An 18937-nucleotide genomic window follows, 5' to 3' on the forward strand; every position below is an offset into this window, starting at 1 on the left:
TGTTCATGTCTTAAATCGAAGTCCAACAATGGTTGTGAAAACAAGACCCCAGAAGATGCATAAAGTGGAACAAAACCATCCATAGAGTATCTCATGTTCATGTTCCTGGAGAAATTTGTATGGATAATCCATTTTTTGGGTCCAAAATGTCAAATGATCCATTTTTAAAAAATAATGTCAATTGACCCTCTGCTACCATCATCGCCATATTTATTATGTAAATTACTCTCACAAGTGCCTCACGTTATAAGTCGCGCTCTCGTCTGGTTAAACACTCTCGCTTTCACTTGAAATTCCCTGGTTTTATGTGGTTGCTCGTTAGTGTACGAATGATTTGACAATTTTCATGACTGAAGCTTCAAATCAATAATACCTAAACACAATACAATGGCGATTTCTTTAAACTCTAAACTCCATTTCATCGATGATTACTTCTCTGGTTTTTTTATGGTGTTTTTTTTAATGAAGATTTTTTGAACTGGGATTTCCAAGACGAGGCTTTTTCAGAACTTCAGAACGATGTTTCATTATTTTGAGTCAGTTTCATTATTTTGCTATGTTATTTCTGGAAAGGTAGGTAGCATTACGAAATTTTGTATTGGGAGGGAGAGAGCGAGAGATAGATAGAGAGTGAGAGAGAGCAAGAGTAAGAGAGAAAGCAAGAGTAAGAGAGAGAGTGAGATTAAGAGAGAAAGAGCGAGATTAAGAGAGAGTGAGATTAAGAGAGAGATAGAGCGAGATTAAGAGAGAGCAAGATTAAGAGTGAGCGAGAATACACTTCAATTGGTTGTACAACTTAATGAAAAATATTTTCTTGCTTTGTAGGATGATAGAAAAGTGTCTACTTATTCGATATGGAGGTGATTGGGATGAGAATGAAAGTTCGTATATTGGGAGAGAGTTGATAGGAATCATTGTGCCTGTTACATTGAAGTATAAAGAACTTAAATCTCATATTTACGGGGTTACAAATGTTAGTTCTTCAGAGTTTGATCTTATAATGAGAGTTAAATATAAGTTTGAATATGAAGCCCCTCCACAATACATAAGAAGTGATGATGATGTTCGCTTCCTTCTTTTCTGAGAAGAGCTTAGTAAACTTCAGTTATCTGTAACTAGGGGTGTACATAGTCCGGGTTGGGCCAGGTTGGAAGATTTTTGTGGACCAACCAAAAATTCGGGTTGGCTAATAATGAACCCTATTAGTTCTTTTTTGGAGGGTCAACCCAACCCGACCTAACCCAACCCAAAATTTTCGGGTTGGGCCAGGTTGGGTCACCGGTTCTGTTTTTTTTTTTTTTTAATTTGACTATTTTTTTTCTTTTATTTATATATATATTCGGGTCGGGTCGGGTTGACCCGACCCTGAAATGGGGTAACCCGAGACCCAACCCGAATTTAATATTTTTTAACATTTTTAACTTAACCCAACCCAAAATAAAATCTAACCCAACCCAACCCTTGTGGTTTGGGTTGGGTAGTCCGGGTTGGTCAGGTTACCGAATTTTTTGAATACCCCTATCTGTAACGCTAAAATTGAATCAGGACGAAAATATTAGAATGGGGGTTGGAAATATGAGTTATGATGATACGACTGTGGATAGACAATACGAGGAATCATATCAGTTTCATTGGGAAGAGGATGATATTCCATTGTCTACCAATACTGTACCATCAACATTATCATTAGACAATGACCACACTAATCCAACAAGATTAAATTCAGAATTAGGTGGTACTTAGGTTGTTGGTAATAAGAGATCATCTAGACTTGATTATATGGATTGTGTTCATCCATAGCAACGCAGTGGTCCTTTAGTGGATGTTAATGAGCAACCAACAAGATTGAATGAAATAGATCGTGATCATAGAGATGTGCGTTATTGTATGGCAGCTTCAGTGGTTCCACCATCTGTGTCTTCAAGTCATAGTGGAGAGTTGATTATGCCTGGTACCTTTTCATCTGGGACAGAAGACGTTGAAGTTGGTCAACTATTTTTGAGTAAAAAAGGACTTGAAAATGCGATTATCTATTTTGTCCATCAACAAAAAAAATTGAATTTAGGGTTAGGAAGTCAACCAATATTTGTTCACTATAAAATATATTAGAGAGACTTGTAAGTGGAGCCTTCATGCAGTGAAAATGGAAGAGTCTGATATATTCAAGATAACAAAGTATTGCAGGTCACACACATGTTCCATCGAAATTCTGAATCACGACCATAGACAAGCAACTGCTAAGGTTATTGGTCAGTTGAATAAAAATAAGTTTACAGGAATAGAACATATTTATAAACCTTGTTATATCGTTGAGGATATGATGAAAGATTATGGCGTGAACATAAGTTATGATAAAGCGTGGCATGCAAGGGAAGCCAGATATGATCTCACTAGAGGTACTCTAGAATAATCATACTCCATACGACATGCTTATGGGGAAGCGTTAAAAATAGAGAATCCAAGTACATTGTTTGAGATCGAACTTCAAGATAAGGTGCATTTCAAGTATATGTATATGGCATTGGGGCCTTGTATTAGAGGTTTCGTAAGTTGTCGGCCTGTGATACTTGTTGATGGGTCGCACTTGAAAGAAAAGTACAAAAGGACCATGTTGGTTGTAGTTTCTATGGACGGGAACAATCAATTATACCCACAAGCATATGCAATAGTAGACAATAAAACCGATCGATCATGACAATGGTTTATGTAGAACTTGAAATGCAGTATCGGAGAACCCGATAATCTATGTGTCTGATCAGATGGTATCTATCAGCAATGCTATTCATGGATTGTACACGTGGCACATAGAACATAATCTTATTACAAACTTTAAGGATAGTACGGTTGTTAGGATATTTAGAGATGCGGCAAGGGCATTTCGCATGATACAGTTCCAGAAAAAATGGGACGAACTCCTTAGTTTTTTAGACGGTATTGTCACGAAATATCTAGAAGACATCAGTCTTCAAACATGGGCATGGGTTTACCAAATAGAACAAAGATATGACAACATGATGTCCAACAATGCAAAGTGTTTTAGTTTGTTAACTAAAGAATATCGGCTATTGCTCATAGTATTCTTGATTGAACATGTTAGAGGAATACTCCAATTGTGGTTCTACGAACGAAGGAATTACTGGGCATCTCGAACGACATTGCACTCTAACTACTGTGAAATCCGATTAGCAAGTGAGGTTGATAAGGGCAGACGATATCGGGTTAAGCCTATTAATTGTTATCAGGTCCATGTGCGAGATAATCAATTGGACGGTATTATGAATCTTCACATGAAGGGATGCACGTTTAAGGAATTCGACTCACTTGGTATCCCGTGTTCGCATGCAATTTTTGCCACCAAGGAACGAAACATACCTATTCAGAGTCTTCGCAGTCGATTTTATACAGTGGATTCTCTAATGACTGCGTATGCAAAACCTATAAATCCACTTTGGCAGATATATGAATGGAATAGAGCTCCTGAATATGTAGAAAAAACTATCCTTCCTCCAAAGTTTGTGGCACAAATTGGGCAATAGAGAGTGAGAAGAATACCATCCAAAGGAGAATTTCGCAGATAGATGAAATGTGGTCGGTATGGGAATTATGGGCATAACCGCCAAAATTGTAACGAACTACTCACAATCGTGCGACGTACTAAAAATGCTAGAAACCATGACTCAAATATCTCTCATCTAGTTTAGTTTATAACTAACTTTATCTTGTAACAGTCTATTGGTATGTGTTATAAATACCATTGATCAGGCCCCAGAGAAGAGTTTTTCATACTTTCTATTTTTTCTGTAAACAAAAACAAGTTGTAAGCAATCTTCATTTTTATGTAAACAAAAAACAATAACAAGCTGGAGTATGAGTATTTTTTCTGTAAAAGAAAGTGAATCTTTTTGCAAATCACGAAAACACAATCTTGTTATCAAATCATATTGAAATCTCGCTCTCTCAATCTTGCTTTCTCTCAAAATCTTGCTCTCTCTCAAGGTCGAGCTCTCTCAATCTCTCCCTCTCTCTCAAAATCTCGCTCTCTCAATCTTACTCTCTCTCAAAATCTTGCTCTCTCTCAAAGTCTCGCTCTCTCTTAAAATCTCGCTCTCTCAATGTTTGAACTTTGAACCTTGAACTTTGATATAATGTTTTATATACCATTGACATAATGAAAAGAGCAATAGCTCAATTATACATGTTTTGATAAAATGTATAATATTGAACTTTGAACTTTGAACTTTGATAAAATTATTTTATACATGTTTTACATACATAAAAAATACGTGTTTTATACACATAAAAAATATGGAGTGTTCGCCCACAATTGATTACGGACGGATCAGCACCAGTCACCAAATGTTCTAGTAGTTTTATTACAAAGATGCCCCAATCAAGCGACCCGTGCTATATGTTTCCGTTCATAGGTCGCGAGATTTTCCAACGGGATGTGGATAGGTCTGGCTTTGAACAATCCACATCACAGTAGTGAAGTAGGGATGATATTGTGACAGTCAATGGCTCCAGCCAAGTCCCCAGCTTCATCATTAGTGTGTATAACGAAAATGAATCGAACATGAATATATGGCCTCTGTTAATGTCCATTGCAAGGACCATTCAGTGCTCACTGATATTCATTGTCGTATACACGAAATCCACATCTGCCCATTTGACATCGAATTTACCGATAACGTAATCCTTGTACGTGTCTTCATCCTCCCATACTAAGGTAACCTCTAGTCTCGTCTTATTCTTTATTCGTTTAAATACCCCGCCACGAGCATTAAGGTGACTCAAACAAATAAAATGAAAAGTTAAGTAATGAAATATACAATATTAAAATAACTCTGCACAACAAAATATATCAAAATTTACTGTTACACCAATTGGCAAGATGGTGAACTTGTGCATGCACATGTCAGGGTGGGTATACAATTTTTCTTTCATAAAATGAAATAAAGTATTTATGGTTTGCACAAAAAATTACTATGTCAGTCAAAGTACAAGATATCTAACTATAAAGAAATCAAGATTAGGAAACTTACATCGCACTCGACCCACGAGCTCGGTTCAATCAATTCCTTGTAAAATTGCTTGCCAAGTGGTTTAAAGGAATTCTCTCGAACCTCTTTATCGGTATTCTCATTTGAGATCCAACCCATCATTTCTATAAAGATATTAAGTGGAACGTCATATGCTATGTTGTACCCGACAATCACTCTGGATAATGACGTAGGCACACTCGGGAGAGGATACTTAACAACACATTTCTTTTTTAGTTGAGCTGGAGGTGTATATTTATCAACACCTTTCCTCTTACGAGTAGCTCTTCGAGATTCCTACATAAATAGATAACAAAAAATTACTCATCAAGAAATATAAAAATATAAACAAAGATTACTGATCGATAAATTACTCACCAATGTAATTGCTTCTGTGATCGTAACAATACCAGAAATGTCAGCCTCTGGGATGTCAGACATGTCGGCCTCTGTATGTGGGACGTCGACCTCTATACGTTAGACGTCATTTGGTGATCTTATGGTATCGGGCTTTAGAGGAGGGATGGGAGTAGGTGAAATGGTAGTATTTTGACGCTCTATAGGGGGGATGGGAGTATCGAAGGCAGTCACATCAGTGGTATAGAGATCCCGAGATGGGATGAGCGACATTGTGGCATCGTCACCTTTATATGGGATGGGTGACCTTATCATCTCCTCATTCATCGTGGAACCCTTTAATTAGTAAACTAATATGATGAGTTCACGAACACATAAAGATATAAAATGATAGTAAATGCAAACCTTACACATAGACTGCAACAGTGACAGGATGGCCAACAATTGTCTTTTCACATCTGTCATATTTTCCTCGATATTTGATACACGACTATCTAAACTCGATATACGGCCATCCAACATCGATAGTGAGCTCTCAATGGTCCGCAGGTACAAATAAATATCGTTGGGATTGGCTCCTTCCTTGCGGGCAACACACTCAGGACACTCTTCATCCATAGATCGCTCTCTATGGGAGTCTGCAAGATGGACATCAAATGAGTACAACTCATCCTCATCGCGTACATCCTCCACCACATCATGGAACTTATCATCACTAGGTATTTACGTCCCTCCTTCCAGCCTTCCACATTTAGCATCCTCGTGCTCAGAATGCTTGCGTTCATCCCTTCCCTCCATCCTTCCACATTCATCATTGTTACCTCCGCGATGTTCATCACCGTTGCTTTCAGAACTACCCCTACTACTCGACCTACTGCAACTTTTAGCACTATCATCATTTACACCTAGATTAAATATAGGTCGTCTATCCACTGGGTTATCCCAAAACACCCTCTCAGTGTCTGTCATGACAAGACCCTCTTTAACCTTTGTCTGCATTAACAACCCAGTAAACTAATTAGTGTTAATTTAACAACCAAATAAATATATTATGCATAAAGTAAACATACATTGTTAGAATCGAATATGTCTCTCTCGGGTACTTTGAAGGACGTTGAATGGGAGCATGACCATCATAATATGCGAGGCAAAGCCACCTTGCTCCTTTGCTCTGCAATGTTCCCAACTATCGATGTTGCTAGGATCTCGTATGTCCATACTTAAATAAAATTTAACATATATTAAGAACAATAGTAACGTTAAATCAAACAACATGATTGTTATGATAAGCAAATTTACCTGGAACGCTTGTGAAAAACCACGCAAAGAGTACTTCACGACGTAATTTTTATTTCCTTTCACCTTCGTCTTGTATAGACTACTCTTATCATTCAATGCAGTCTTTAGGGCATCAAGTGTCCTCTCCCGAATAATGGTACCTCAGTTTAGAATACTCTTATCATTCAATGCAGTCTTTAAGGCATCAAGTGTCCTCTCCCGAATAATGGTACCCCAGTCTAGATTGTTGTAGTACTTTATGTTTTGAACGTCCTTAAAATGTTTAAGGTCCACTGCATTTTTCTGATTGTTCTTTCCCATCATTGCAACCTCCATATAGTAGACTAATGTGATCTTCACAGCATTCTCGTCATTTTCAAACTCCAACTCCTTGTATTTTTCTTCTAGTAGACGGACATGTAAGGTGTCCTTCATCACTCGATTACCAAAATACTTGACTGCAAATTCATACGAGGATTGCTCATTCTAATCAACTCGCATAGGGGATCGCCACAACCAGTCATCAACAAAAAATCATCCTTCAAAAAAGTGATGATATTTCCACCAACAAAGAATGAGATTGAGTCAGATCTCGTCCTCTTCACTTCTTTCAACAACATATGATGGATAATTAGGCTATTGAACAACATGTCAACGTTTACGAATTGCCCAAACACTGTTCTCTTGAACATCTCTAACTGCCTTGGGGTAAGCTTCTCCTTTACAGTCTTGTTCGCATTAGCAATGTGGGCCAAGCTCGTTACTTGACTGGGAAATTGGTTGATTACAGGTATTCTGAAACGTGTTAACATCTTAAATCACTCCTACATGAAATAAAGATTCAATCAGTAAACTCCTTCAGAAAAAAATTGTAAAAAACATTCTGTTTAAGTCTTGCTGGTATTGCTCTCTCTGGTATCGCTCTCTCTGGTATCACTCTCACTAGTATCGCTATCGCTGGTATCGCTCCCTGGTATCGTTCTCGCTAGTGTCACTCTTGTTGGTGTCACTCACTCTAGTAACTCTCACTTATCTCACCCACATTCTCTCTTTTTACTCGTCTTCAACCACAGAACACATAAAAAACCAAACAAAAAAAAACAAACAAAAAAACCATAGGTTCACAGTATTTCTAAACCACAGAACGACCCACCCTTTCTAGTGTCACTCTCTCTAGTATCGCTCTTTCCGATTTCATTCTCACTTATCTTGCTCACATTCTCTCTTTTTACTCGTCTTCAACCACAGAACACATCAACAACAAAAATAAAAATAAAAACAAAAAAACCATAGGTTCACAGTATTTCTAAACCCAGAACGACCCACAAAGCCCCATTACCGATCAGTTTAAGACATTTTCAGGCACAAATTGAAAGATTTACCGATCAGATTCGATTTTTCGGCGGTAGTGGAATCGTTTGCAAGCCAAATGATGGATTTTAAAACGCAACAAAATCATCTGGAGCTTATGAGTGATACGAAGCCGTTACGCTTGGGAAATTTGAAGAGTCTTTAGTTTTGGTTGGTTTTCAGTAAAAGGGTAAGAAGATAAAGAGGTGAGAGCAATTTACGTAATTTGATATGGTGATGATGTCAGTAGAGGGTCAATTGATATTATTTTTAAAAAAATGAGTCATTTGACTTTTTTGCCCAAAAAATGAGTCATCCATACAAATTTCCCATGTGCTTGACAACAATACACTAACTAAATTAAATTATAAAAGTATCACTTGGGTTTTGTTGACCGCTAGCGAAGAATCGAAGGAAAATCGATTTTATAATCCTATTTCACAAAAGATCATGATAAGTAGAGATATTATGTTCGAATTAGACAACAGATGGGATTAGGAAAAAAGTTGTGAGGAAGCAATACATGTGACTTACAATGCAGTTATCAAGAAGAAGCAGCAGCTGAATTAGCTCATCCTATTGGTAATGTAGTTGATTCAAATACCGATGTAGAAGAAGAGCAGTCTATGTCCAACACTAATTTTCTCAATGAGGAGACTTCACCAAGCTCACGTGAAAAGCATATTAGAAGATCACCAGCCTGGATGCAAAACTATGAATTAGAAGATGGTCTTTTTGAAGAAGAAATTCAGTTGGCTATGTTTGCTATTTATGATCCCATTCACTTCTAACAATGTGGTAAAGAGTGGAAATGGAGAAAATCCATGGATGTAGAAATAGAGACAGTCCCACATAATGACACATGGGAATTAACAAAATTACCAGACGGTAGAAAGGTAATTGGAGTAAAATAGATTTATAAAACCGAGTTCATTGAAAATGGTGAAGTAAAAAAAATACAAAGCAAGACTCATTTTAGAGGGATATTCTTGGCGACATAGAGTTCATTTCACTGACGTATTTGCACCCCTCGCAGTTTGGAAACAATTCATCTAGTGGTATCTCTTGCAGCTCAACGGGGTTGGACTATCTTGATTATGTGTAAATAGGACATGAACACAAGGTTTATAAATTAAAAAAGGATTTCTATTGTCTAAAATAAACTCCACGTGCTTGGTACATATTAGGAAGATAAACAAAGATGACTATCTGTGCCCTGTCAACAGTCAAAACTAGGTCAAGCCTAGTTACTCAAGTCAAGTTAGCAAAGAAGACAATGTTAGTAACTCAAAACTGCAAATTAGTTTTTGAGTTGGTCTAGTCAATTCCTAGTTTCTAGGAAATAATTGAAGTTATTTTTAGTTGTAGTCAAGTCTAAGTTCCTATTCTTGTGGAGTTAGTGGGATTAGTTGCTAACATTGTGGAATCTATTTTTAGACTTAAGATATATGTATTTATATGGAGTTGTCTATAATCAAATTTACACACTTCCCATTTTTCTCATTTCCCTCTCATTAGTTAGAACAACAGTGGTATCAGAGCCCTCAATTCATAAGGGATCTACGAGTGAGAATCAATAAAATATCTCCGAGAGAAACTGAGTGATACACTTGTGGGAGTTGTTAGAGATGGAATTAGGATCAAACAGTCTTTCTTCAGTGGCTCCACCTATGTTTGATGGTGAAAACTACCAAGCATGGACTATCAGAATGCAAGCCTATATGGAAGGTTGTGATTATTGAAAAGCAATTGAGCAAGACTATGAGATTACTCTACTTCCTGATAACCCAACAATACATCAGATCAAGACTCACAAGAAGAGGGTCACTAGGAAGGAAAAAGCTTGAGCTTGCCTATATGCAGTTGTGTCTCCCGCCATATTCAATAGAATTATGGCCTTGAAGTCGGCAAAGAAGATCTGGGAGTTCCTCAAAAGTGAGTATGAAAGTGATGAGAGGATTAAAGGCATGAAAGTATTGAACTTGGTGCGAGAATTCGAGAGAATGAAAATGAAGGATTCTGAGTCCATTAAAGAGCATACAGATAAGTTAATTGGGATTGCTAACAAGGCAAGAGCATTAGGAACCAATTTATCTGACAATAGATTGGTTCAAAAGATTCTAGTTTAAGTACCTGAGAGATATGAAGCAACCATTGCTTCCTTAGAAAATACTAAAGACCTCTCAAACCTCAAGGTGATAAAAGTGGTTAGTGCTTTGCAAGCACAAGAGCAGGGGAGGTTGATGAGATAAGAAGGAAGCATTGAGGGGGCATTGAAAGCTAAAGTACAGCAGAGAGAAGGTGGAAGGGAGAAGAAGGGGAAAGGGAAGAAGGGAAGGGGCAGCAGTAGCTCAGAGTCTGCTCAAAGGATGCTGGTAGTACATGCAAGCACTGTGGAAAGCAGAATCATCCATATTTCAGATGCTGGAGAAGGCCAGATGTGAAGTGTAGAATATGTCATTTATTGGGGCACATTGAACAATTCTGTAAGGAAGCAAAATCTCAACAGCAAGGAGGAGCACATGTTGTAGTACACGAAGAAAAAGATCAACTCTTTGTGGCTACTTGTTTCTCATCAGTCATTCAATGTGATGATTGGTTGGTTAATAGTGGATGTACCAATCACATGACAAGTGACAAAGAGTTGTTCAAGGACCTTGACAAGTCATTCAAGTCAAGGGTGAAGATAGGAAACGGTGAGTATCTAGAAGTAAAAAGGAAGGGTACAGTGTCAATAGAGAGCTGTGCTGGAACCAAGTTGATTACTGAAGTGTTGTTTGTCCCTGAAATTGATCAAAACTTGTTAAGTGTTGGTCAATTAGTAGAGAAGGGATTCAAAGTGTTGTTTGAAGAAGGAAAGTGCCTCATTTCTGATTCCGATGGGAATGAGTTGTTCAAATAAAGATGCAGCACAAGAGCTTCTCGTTGGATCCATTCGAGAAGGAATAGATAGCTTTCAAGTGTCAAGTGAATGACACTAAGTTATGGCACAAAAGGTTGGGGCATTTTCATTAGAAAGGGTTGCAATATCTATAGAAGAATGAGATGGCAGTAGAAGTACCAATTCTGGAGGAGCTGAAAACAAACTACAGAGCTTGTTTAACAGGGAAGCAAACAAGGCTGCCTTTTACGAAGTCACGATGGAAAGTAACTAAGAAGTTGCAGCTCATCCACACTTGACTTGTGTGGACCTCAACCAACTCTCTCACTAAATGGTAGCAGGTATTTCATTATCTTTATTGATGACTATACCAGAATGTGTTGGATATATTTCATGAAGCATAAGTCTGAAGTAGCTAAAGTGTTTCTAAAGTTTAAGAGATGGGTTGAAAATCAAAGTGGCTATAAGATTCAGGTGGTGAGAACTGATAATGGGACTGAATATACATTGAAAAGGTTCAATTCCTTCCGTGAAGAAGCTGGGATAGAGCATCAGCTCACTGCTCCATATTCTCCACAACAAAATGGAGTCAATGAGAGGAAGAACAGAAGTATTAGGGAAATGATGAGATGCTTATTGCATGAGAAAATCTTGCCAAAGGAATTTTGGGCTGAAGCAGCAAACACAACAGTCTTTCTATTGAATAGACTACCTACCTATGATGGTATTGTAGAAGAAGACACCTTATAAAGCTTGGTTTGATACTAAACCAAAACTGACAAATTTGAAGGTGTTTGGTTGCTTGTGTTTTTTTTATGTTCCACAGGTGAAGAGAGACAAGTTGAGTGAGAAGGCCGAACCAAGAATCTTTGTAGGCTATAACATGGTGTCCAAAGCCTACAAGATCTATCAACCTCACACAGAGAAGATGGTGATTAGCAGAGATGTTCAGTTTTTGGAGGATGAGGAGTGGGACTAGACAGAAGAAGTAGAGGTGAAACAACAAGAAGTCTCTCTGGATTCTGATGAATTAGTTGATGATGCACCAGTTAGAGGGACTAGACTATTGAAGGAGGTGTATGAAAGAAGTAGTGTAGCTGCATTAGAGCCTGCAGGATATGAAGAACCTAAAAGAGATATGGAGTGGATGAAGGCAAAGAGTTGAGTATGATAGAGAAAAACAATACATGGGAGCTGGTGGAGAAGCTTGCAGACAGGAAAGTGATTGGAGTCACATGGGTTTTCAAAACCAAATTGAACCCAAATGGCTCTGTGAATAAGCTCAAGGCTAGGTTAGTGGTAAAAGGGTATGCACAAGTCTGAGGAATTGATTTTTCTGAGACTTTTGCACCAGTTGCAAGAATGGAAACAATCAGGTTGCTATTGACTGTGTCAACCGAGCATGGATGGAAGGTGTATCAGCTAGATGTGAAGTCAGCATTCCTAAATGGAGTGTTAGAAGAAGAGACCTATGTTGAGCAACCAGAGGGATTCATCATACCAGGACAAGAGCAAAAGGTTTATTTGTTGAAGAAGGCTCTCTATGGATTGAAGCAAGCTCCTAGGGCATGGTACAGCAAGATGGATGATCACTTGCTAAACCTGTGTTTTGTGAAGAGTCTAAGTGAATCCACACTCTATGTGAAGAAATCAAGTACTGCTATTGTGATTGTATCTCTCAATGTAGATGACTTGCTAGTGACATGAAGTGATGATGTTCAGATAGAGATATTCAAGCAAGAAATGATGAAGGTGTTTGAGATGACTGATCTAGGTCGGATGCATTACTTCCTAGGTATGGAGATTCAGCAAAGGCAGAATGAAATGCTCCTCTATTAAAAGAAGTATGTAAGAGAGATATTGAAGAGGTTCAATATGGAGGAGTGTAAAAGTGTGAACATTCATATGATTCAGAAGGAGAAGTTGCAAAAGGATGATGGAGAAGAACCTGCCAATGAGAATGTGTACAGAAGTCTAGTTGGATTCCTCATGTATCTCACATCCTCTAGGCCTGACATTATATACGCTGTAAGTGTCTTATCTAGATTTCTTCACTGTCCAAGCAAGAATCATATGGTTGCTGAAAAAAGGGTTATGAGATATCTAAAATGCACACTGTCTTTGGGATCAAATTTAGTAAAGTTGAATATTTTGAGTTACAAGGCTACTCAGATAGTGATTGGCTGGGTCATTAGATGATATGAAGAGCACCTTTGGCTGTTGTTTCACTTTTAGCTTAGGGTGTTTCTCATGGTTTTCAAAAAAGAAAAATATATTGGCTTAGTCAACTGCAGAAGCTGAGTTCATTGCAGCGACGGCAGCAATCAACCAAGCTGTTTGGTTGAAGAAATTGATGCATGACTTGCATCTGAAGCAGGAAAAGTGTGCGAAGGTGTTTGTGGATAATCAAGTCACTCTAGCCATTTCATTGAATCCAGCTTTTCATGGAAGGACCAAACATTTTAAGATCAAGTGTTATGTTCTGAGAGAGATGCAGAAGGAAGGAGAAGTGCAACTGGTACATTGCAGCTTAGAAGAGCAAATAGGCTAATATCTTCACTAAATCTTTTTGTATGAGTCGGTTTCAAGCTCTTAGGAGCAAGTTAGGTATTTGCAGTATTTGAGTTAGGAGGAGAATGTTCGTAACTCAAAACTACAAATTAGTTTTTGAGTTGGTCTGTCAATTCCTAGTTTCTAGGAAATAGTTGAAGTTATTTTTAGTTGTAGTTAAGTCTAAGTTCCTATTCTTGTGGAGTTAGTGAGATTAGTTGCTAACATTGTGGAATCTATTTTTAGACTTAAGATATATATTTATATGGAGTTTTCTAGAATGAAATTTACACACTTCCCATTTTTCTCATTTCTCTCTCACTAGTTAGAACAACAGACACGTCTGAAGAATAATTCCAGAAGATTTTTCTGTTATTGGTCTGTTAGGTTGTTTTCCTTTGGACCTATCACAAAAGGCCATCTGTACCATAAATGCATTATTGCATATTCTTTTATTCTCTCTAAATTAGGGCATAACTTGTATAAATGTAAGTCTCCTCAGTATAAACAACAAAGAGAAATATAAAGAGAAAAGCTTCTCTCTCAAATCGTTCACTCCTAAATTCTCAACTGTGCAATCGTATAGAAGCTTATTTTGTAAAGGAAGGCTTTGATAAATGTGAAGTGAGCATGCTCTTTTTGTGATCAAGACGTAAAATTTTGATCATAAGTTTATATGTTAGTGATCTAATTTTTACCAGCAATGATGAACAAAAGGTTGGAAATTTTAAAAATTCCATGAAGGTTGAGTTTGCAATGACTGATATTGGGAAGATGAGATTTTTCCTTGGTATTGAAGTCCTCCATCATTCAAAAAGTATATTCATCAGTCAGAAAAATATGTATTAGAGCTGTTGAAAAGACTTGACATAGATCAAAGCAACTCAATTTTAAATCCAACAGTTTCAGGCTGCAAACTTGTGAATGATGAGTGTGGTGTTAAGGTAGACAAAACTCATTTTAAGCAAATTGTAGATAATCTCATGTATCTTACTGCCACTCGACCGGATGTATTGTTAGTAGATACATGGAAAATCCTACTGAACTTCGTTTACAAGTTGCAAAAAGTAGGGAGGAAATGAAAATATTGGTTTCAAAGCCTACACAGACTGATTATATCATAGATTTGGAGGATAGGAACAGCACTTCAGATTATGTGTTTTTGTTTAGCTCGGGAGCAATATCTTAGTTATCAAACAAACAACCAGTTGTAAGTCTCTCTACTGAAATTGAATTCATTAGTTATCTCAGTAGCGACAGATAGGGGTGCTCAAATAACCCGACAACCCGAACAATCCGGACTACCTAATAAAAAATATAAGGGTTGGGTTGGGTTAATTTTGTTTTTGGGTTGGGTTAGGTTGGGTTAAACTTTTTCTATTTTTGTTGTGTTTGGTTGGGTCGTAGGTTGGCTAAAAAAAATTTGGGTTGACTCAACCCAACCTGAATTTTATATATATAAATAAAATATACTATATATATTTCTCTTTATTTAAAATTTGATTAGTTTGTATTGATTAATTTATGAATTTTAAATATTTTTCTTTTAAAATTGTTATGATATCTGTCTTTATTTGAAGTTTGCAATAAATATCTTAGATATTTGGTATTTAGCATTTGAATTTTTATAAAATTTTAGTTATTAGTCATGTGTTGTATATAAATTTACATTAAAGAGAAAAAAAAACAAGTTATAACCCGACAATCCAACCCGAATTTTAAGGGTTAGGTTGACTTGGGTTAGAAACTTTATTTGTGTTTTGAGTTGCCAATCCAACCAACCTGAATTTCCGGGTTGGTTTAAAAAACACTTTCAACCCAACCCAACTCAACCCAACCCATGTACACTCTAGGATGTTTTCTTAATAGAATCTACTGTTGATGTATATGTGGAATCTAATGTCCATGTGTGTATTTGTGCGCACATGCTTACACTTATGGTATATACTAATTAACTATGAAGCACAGACACAGATATGGCTACATGATACAGATACGATCAGATACGGCGATTCGTCAATTTCTAGGATGCATCATTTTTTATATATTTTTTAATATATATATTTCTAAAAAAAACGATGATACTGTTATACATTTTTTCTTTTAAAAAATCTAGGATATAGATAAATTTAGCATACAAATTAATAGCAATAGCACAAAATAGAATACAAACACTAAAATATAATACAAAAAAAACATCTAAGATGTTGAAGTACAATAGTTAATAAAATGTAATAGAAACGTGACTCATATTGCAAAGAAGAAGAAGAAGAAGAGAGAGAAGTATGAAGATAAAACGAAGAACTAATTGTTGAAGATATCCAAATGGTTTATATTTTGGTGGACTTTGTGGGGACTCAAATATGAAGATGAAGATTTGATGATTCTAGTATAGGGTTTGATCCGTTATTTATTTATTTTTCTTTTAGTTTTGGACTCGAGTAGTGAGCTTTTTAAATAGGTTACCTAATTTTAGATTGGGAAAAATTAGATGAGTTACTTGTCTTTTTTCTTAAAAAAAAAAGTACGCATAAAAATAAATAGGTCAAATCGCGTGTCAGATACGTATCTGGAAATATAGATACGTCAAATCACGTGTCAGATACGTATCTGAAAAGTATCTAGAAGTATCGGTATCCGATACGTGTCTGATACTGATTCTTTGACTCACATGAAGTATTCGTGCTTCATAGCTAATTAACATACATTTATAAATATGTGATACATACACATGGAAATGTATGAATTATATATGGTATATATAATTTATATATTTCCATAAATGTATGTATCACATATTTATAAATGTACGTTAATTAGTATATACCATAAATGTGTATATATAATTTATATATTTCAATCCATTTATACAATTTGACTTCACAACAATATTTATTGTTGGCCATGACGCAAAGACAGCCTGCAACGTTGGCTCGTGAGTAGAAGCGATAAATTTACTAAAAAAGAGGTTGTTTATAATAAACAGTTTTTTTTTTTTTTTAAATGTTTTGATAGTTGTTTCATACTATGTATATTTTCTTTAAATGTAGGGACATATTTAATAATATGAAGTATATATTCAACGTTTTTCTTTTTGCAAAATTTATATATATACCAAGTATATATTTGCAAATGATAAGTCCATTGTGATGAACATATTATGCATGAATTTGCAAATAACCAAATATATCGAATATATATGACGAAATTCATTATAGATGAAAAACATATCTCAATAAAGTTAAGAAACAATATATATAAACGTATAGTATATATGTTGGGTTATAGTAATGTAATATCATCACTAATATTTGTATGACAAAATTTATATATATATGCTCAAGTATATTAATGTAATATTATCACAAACATATTATATACTGTGGAATTAAAACTAATATAGTGGAGATTAACATCTTCATTTGAAACTTGTGCTGTAAAAATACAATGAATAATGTTTAAAACTCGACGATGGTTAGTTGTCGTAATTCGATGAAGTCAAAATGACAAACGAACATAATGGAGAAGATAAACTGGAGAACACCAATATACAAATTTGTGATGATATGGGAAAAAAACTATCCCTAAAATCATGCATTTTCACTAATTTCAAACAATTGAATATCAACTGAAATTGATGCATTTTTTAGAATTTTATTTTATTTAATTACCTACATTAAAATACTAACAAAGTTTGCATGAAAAAAAGAGAGGAAAAAAAGAAAAAAAAGAAAAGTAAAAACCTAATTAAATCCGAATTATGGAAGCTAGAATCACGAAATGGGTGGCATTTGATTTATTATAAAGGTAGAATGGTACTTAAAATTAAACAAAATTTAATTATATAAGAAACCTAAAGTTTGGGACATCTCTAAAATTATAAACTTTAAATGGTCCTTTTGGCTAGATATTTCTTAAATTATATTTACATGTATTGTTCAATAATCATTAGTAAACAATTATATCATTTTAAATTCAAAAAAGAAAAATAATACGAAATCGTATTTCTGTTGAAAAAACTGAAGTGTTCATAATATACGTATTTCGTTTTTTGTTTTTGGCTTTTGAAAATTAAGTACAAGTATTGAATTCTTAGTCAAAAACAAAAACAAGTTTTTAAAAACTATTTTTTTTAACTTTCAAAATCTGACTTGATTTTTTAAACTATTTGTAAAAAATAGATAACGAATGAAGAAATTTATAAGAGGAAGTGTCTATAGACTTGATTTTCAAAAACAAAAAAACAAAAAACGAAATAGTTACCAAATAGAACTATAGTTTTTTTAATTATATTTGAATTTTCTTTTAATAAGATGGTTAGTTTACGTTGAAATGAAATCTTATGAGAAATTTGTTTTCTCTGAGTTTTTTTTAATATATATATATATATATATATCATTCTTATTTGTGAGATTTAAAGAAAAACATTAAAACTTAAAATTTGGTTCCAAATCTTACGGGAAATGGCTCCAAATCTTATGAAAAATTTGTTTTCACGTAAGTTATAAATTTTCTTTTTATTTCTGAGATTTAATTAAAAAAATAAATAAACATTAAAACTAAAGGGAACGATTTGGAACCAAATCTTACTAGAAAATGCTTCGAAATCATAAGGAGGAACTGTTTTCTAATAAGTATAGGTTTTTTTTTTCCTAATTATTCTTATTTTTTAGATTTTTGTTTAAAAAGACACTTAAAACTTACGGGAAAACCATATCTTACGGATTTAGTTCCAAATCTAATGGAAAATATCATAAAACTTAAAATTTGGGATAACAATAAGATTTGGTTCCAAATCTTACCGGAAATTTTCCGATAAGATTTTTTTCATTTTTACAAAGTAGATTTTTTAATAAAAAAAAACTAGATAAATTCTTACCAAGAAGATTCTTAGAGGAAATGAAATCTCTAAATATTTCTCTTGTTATTATTAGGAATGTTCAAATAACCCGATAACTCGAGAGTTGAGTTGAATCAATTTTATTTCTTGATTAAATTTTTTCTATTTTTGTTGGGTTGAGTCGTGGATCGACTAAAGAAAAATTCGAATTGACCAAACCCAACCCAAATTTTATATAAATAAATAAAATATACTATATATATATTTCTCTTTGTTTAAAATTTGATTACTTTGTATTGATTAATTTATAAATTTTAAATATTTTTCTTTTAAAATTGTTATGATTTTTGGATTTGTTTGAAGTTTGTAATAAATATCTTAGATATTTGGTATTTAACATTTGAATCTTATGAGATCATGAGCTATATATAAATTTACATATTTTTAATTAAAAAGAAAAACACACATTATAACTCGACAACCCAACCCAAACCGAATTTTAAGGATTGGATTGGGTTGGATTAGAGCCTTTATTTAGATTCTTAGGGTTGCCAACCCAACCAAACCGAATTTTCGGATTGATCCAAAAAATACCCTCAATCTGATCCACACCCCAATCCATGTCCACCCCTAGCTTCTTGT

General features: G+C 34.9%; 1 protein-coding gene across 1 annotated transcript; it reads left to right on the forward strand.

The window, feature by feature from the left end:
* Positions 1-2143: 2143 nt before the first annotated feature.
* Positions 2144-3536, forward strand: LOC120080944. The gene is made up of 2 exons (XM_039035629.1): positions 2144-2396; positions 2725-3536. The coding sequence occupies exons 1-2, from the start codon at positions 2144-2146 to the stop codon at positions 3534-3536; spliced, it is 1065 nt and encodes a 354-aa protein (XP_038891557.1).
* Positions 3537-18937: the final 15401 nt, after the last annotated feature.

The sequence above is a fragment of the Benincasa hispida genome, chromosome 7, assembly GCF_009727055.1.
Source record: "Benincasa hispida cultivar B227 chromosome 7, ASM972705v1, whole genome shotgun sequence".
Taxonomy (NCBI): Eukaryota; Viridiplantae; Streptophyta; class Magnoliopsida; order Cucurbitales; family Cucurbitaceae; genus Benincasa; species Benincasa hispida.